The sequence below is a fragment of the Pistacia vera genome, unplaced genomic scaffold (assembly GCF_008641045.1).
Source record: "Pistacia vera cultivar Batoury unplaced genomic scaffold, PisVer_v2 Contig184, whole genome shotgun sequence".
Classification (NCBI taxonomy): domain Eukaryota; kingdom Viridiplantae; phylum Streptophyta; class Magnoliopsida; order Sapindales; family Anacardiaceae; genus Pistacia; species Pistacia vera.
Genome location: NW_022195938.1, coordinates 1,090,778 through 1,094,955, shown reverse-complemented (window position 1 = coordinate 1,094,955; position 4,178 = coordinate 1,090,778). Strand labels below are relative to the sequence as shown.

The window sequence follows — 4,178 nt, the reverse complement described above, 5'->3', positions numbered from 1 at the left end:
CTGTGGAGAATATAAATACCAAAATGGACTTTTATGTGAACAAGATGGGTTGTCAGCCTTCAGCGGTTGCTAGAACCCCTGTGGCTTTAACTATTTGTTTGGAGAAGAGAATCATCCCGAGATGCAGAGTTTTCAGGGTTTTGTTGTTCAACAACTTGATTAAGAAAAAATTCGATTTGTCTTACGTGCTGAAGTCCTCTGAAAAGGTATTCACGCACAATTTTTTGTCCAAGTATCAGGAAAAGGTTCCACGACTATTTGATATATGTGAAGGGAATATTGATCTTTCAGAACTAGGCATTGGATTTTAGCAAAAATCGGAGACAAACCAACTGTGGCTTGTTATTTGTTGATTTTTTTATACACAGGTTTTTCTTTTTATTTTTGCTTGTTAATGTGAGTGCCTTTGGCCCTGGACTTATTCAGCTCTGAATACAGCTTAGAGCTTCTTGTATCAGTTCTTATTGTTTGATTGGACAAGCTGAAATGAATGGAGTTGATGAACACACAGAAGGAAGTAATGACAACTTTTTTCTTCCCAGGTTCAGAGAAGATGTAATAGTTAATGTGGTGACGTGGCTCCTGATTTGCCACGGTGGAAGTCAGCATAAGTGTCCAAGTCAAACTTCCATTATGCGACGTCGTTTTGGCCAACCTAAAAGACTTATAAAATTAGGTCTTCTCATTATCGAGCAGCCCTCATTTCTCTCTCATTTCTGTTTGGCTCGACAGGCTGTTTGGCAGGACAGCTCCTCACTTTGAAGAAACTTCCAGAATCGATCCAGCAAGCTTTCTGTTATGGAGAATCAAGGACAGATGGCTGATGATCCAGGAGAAAAGCCTTCGTATTTAACACATGCTTTTCCAGAGAAAAAAGATCAGAGTTTTGGGCAGAGCTATTTAGGGTTTTCTCTAATCGGTGTGTTCTTTCCTTGTTTAATGGTTTACCTTATGTTCTGATCACTGTACATTCTTGATTGATAATAAAATCCCTAGTGTGAGCCTTGGAGAGTGGATGTAGGCTGTAAAGCTGAACCACTATAATCTTGCTGTGTCTTGTTCTCTACTTGTCTCTATTTTATCTGTCATGAGTTTAATTGTTGATCTGTCACTAAGTTTTCATCACTGAATCAGTTATTCATTAACCCTAGAATCATAACAGTTAATACCAACTTGTTATTATTGAAGCGATTCTTTGAGGAAGAAAGTACTTCTGCGTAAATCCTTGATTCTAAAGTATCAAATATCTATCTTTAAAGGAAGAATCATATCATATTTGTCATTCGTAGATGCATCCACAAATTACAGTAATCAAATCCCGTAATTTTTGCCTAAAATCACCCAAGTCCATGAAATTTAAAAACCTTGGGTGGCAATTGTTTTTCTCAAAGTCTTTGGGTGGTAAATGAAATTTTGCCAAACCTTGGGTGAGAAATTGTTATTCTCTCTCAATTAAACCAGTCACGTTTCAACTTGAACATACGGTGGTGGGTTTTGCCGTTTTGGTCTCATGACGGGGAGCAATAACGCAAGATAAGGATTTGATGAGTGAAAACCCTAAAAGAAGTTTATAAGAATCTGTGCTGCAATCAAATGCCCAATTCAAGCTGAAAATTTGAAATAATTCGTGAGTACTTTCTTGCTCTTTTTTTTTCATCATTTGTATTTGATTTGGCTATGTTTCCTTCATGCTGCAAAAGACTGCAATTTCAACTGGTTCCAAATTGGAGTTGTTTGTTTAATTGCCACTGAGAAGTACTTCTGCGTAAATTCCTGATTCTAAAGGAAGAATCATGTCATACCCACCATTCCCAGATGCATCTACAAATAGCACGAATTTTTCATGTTCATTTGCTCCTAACATCAGTTAGCGGAAGTGTCTTCTTTTTCTCCTCTACAAGCTGGTGAGTTAATACTTTTCACCGATTACAATGTGTGGTTATCTGTATAGAAGGCTTGTAAATGCGCAAGTTTTACCTAATATTTGCAGGTGTGTCGTGCAAAATTTAGGCACTAATCCTCTGGATTTGTGTTTGAGTTTGTTGCCCACTATCATTAGATCATTCTCCACCAAAATCGAACAAGTTAGAAAGGATTACTTATTTACTGTGTCATACCTCATAAACTCATGTGGGTTGTCCCCAGAAATAGCAGAATCTGTCTCCAAAAGAATCAAGCTTCAATCTGCTGAAAAACCAGATTCGGTCCTGAAAGTTCTAAGAAACAGTGGATTTACGACTGTCCATATAACCAAAATTGTTAGAATGCGCCCTATTTTACTTTTAGCCAATCCTGAGAGGTCAATTTTGCCTAAATTTGAGTTTTTCAAATCTTTGGGGATCACAGCTGCTGAGCTTGCGAGTGTTTGCTCTTTAACTCCTGCTATATTGGGTCACAGTTTGGAGAACCTACTCATTCCTAACTTTAAATTCCTCAAAAGTGTGACACTCTCTGATGCTAATATTATTAAATCGTTTAGAAACGATTCATGGCTCTTTACATTTGATTTGGCAAAGAATGTGTCTCCAAAACTTGCAGTCCTGAAAGAACTTGGAATGTCGGAGTCGTTTTTTGCACTTATTTTAACATGTTATGCGCCTATAGTCCTCCAAAAACGTGAGAAGTTCGACAAAAATGTCAAGAAGGTTATTGAAATGGGTTTTGATCCTCGGAAATGTGGGTTCATCCATGCAATGAAGGTGTTTGTCTCAATGACTGAATCAACTTTGGAACAAAAATTTGACCTTTTCAAGGGGTGGGGGTGGTCTAATGAGGACATTAAGTTGGTGTTCAAAAAATGCCCCATTTGTATGAATGCCTCTGAAAGCAAAATAATGAATGGAATGGATTTTCTTGTGAACAAGACGGGTTGGCAGTCCACATATATGGCCTTGTTTCCAAACGTTTTCCTTATGAGTTTAGAACAGAGGGTAATTCCAAGGTGTTTGGTAATTAAAGTTCTGCAATCGAAGGGATTGGTGAAGAAAATTTTGAGCCTATGTGCATGTGTAAAACCTGTTGAGAAGGTATTTTGGATAGGTTTGTGACAAAATAATTGGACAAGGTTCCTGAATTGATGAATATCTATCAAAGGAAGGAAGGCTTTCAGGCTCTGGAAATGAATATTTGTGTTTCTTCCTGCAAACTGTAGCATGTCAACTTTCCAAAACCTAAAACGATTGTATAATCTCTAATTGGTGATTATTAATTTCAGCGTTTTAGTTTATTGAACAATGTTGAATTATTTCAGTTAGTTCTGCAGAGCAACACTGTTTTCATCGCTTTCCAATTTGCATTTGATTGTATACTTTAGTTCATATTTAGAATGTGGTAAACTTTTAAGCTAATTTGTTACATGACTAGTAGATGAAGAATTATGTGGTTTGGCTTGTGCAACTTCTTTGTTTGGTTGACGTGTGCTCCTGTATAATATTGTAATTGCAATATTCTATCAATCTCCATTGCACTGGAGGTGCATTTCAGGTATGCACTGGTGAAGTTAAATTGCTTGTGGTAGTGTTTTGCTTAATTAGAACTATATTTTGGAGTGAATTTTAGTCTGTCTTGTGTGCTGATGTCCTCTGAAAAGTGCTTCAGAGACACATGTTGTGTTCTAGTTTTTTAATTTGTTTTAATAGAGTATAACTGAACATTACATTTCCTTGATCGATCACTTGGTTTGGATTTCAATATAAAACTTTTGCAATCTTCATTTAAATAACACCACACCATATGTGGACAATACAATATTGTTAGAGGTACAAAAAAATTTATAAAGATTTCTTGTATAAAGTGATGTGGTAAAAAATAAATGGAATAGTGAATATAAAAAGTCAAACTCATCATATTCACTCTTCCATTCATCTCTTACTACATCAATTTGTACAAGAAATCTTTGTAAAATTCTTTATACCTCTAGCATTGCCCAGCATTGCCTGTGGACTATATTATATCACAATATTCTGAATTCAACTCACGTACCACTTTTAGGTGAATAACTTAAACATTTGGACATGTTACAACGCTGGATGACAAAGGGTACACACTGAAGGGCCAAACTTTTCCATTAATGAACTCTTGAGAAAGATTAACAATAAAATTACAATAGTTTTTTTAGACATAATTATAATTTTCCACCCAAGGTTTGGTGTAAAACCTTTTCTCACCCAAAAACTTTG

The 4,178-nt window shown here is 36.1% G+C and overlaps 1 protein-coding gene across 1 annotated transcript; it reads left to right on the top strand.

Annotated features, from left to right (window-relative positions):
• The first annotated feature begins 1,931 nt into the window (after nucleotides 1-1,931).
• Nucleotides 1,932-3,047, top strand: LOC116126823. Its single transcript, XM_031412495.1, has one exon. The coding sequence runs from the start codon at nucleotides 1,932-1,934 to the stop codon at nucleotides 3,045-3,047; it is 1,116 nt and encodes a 371-aa protein (XP_031268355.1).
• The last annotated feature ends 1,131 nt before the right edge of the window (nucleotides 3,048-4,178 follow it).

Excerpts from the sequence above, each read along its gene's own strand:
- LOC116126823 (XM_031412495.1), top strand. The coding sequence starts at position 1,932 with ATGTGTGGTTATCTGTATAGAAGGCTTGTAAATGCGCAAGTTTTACCT.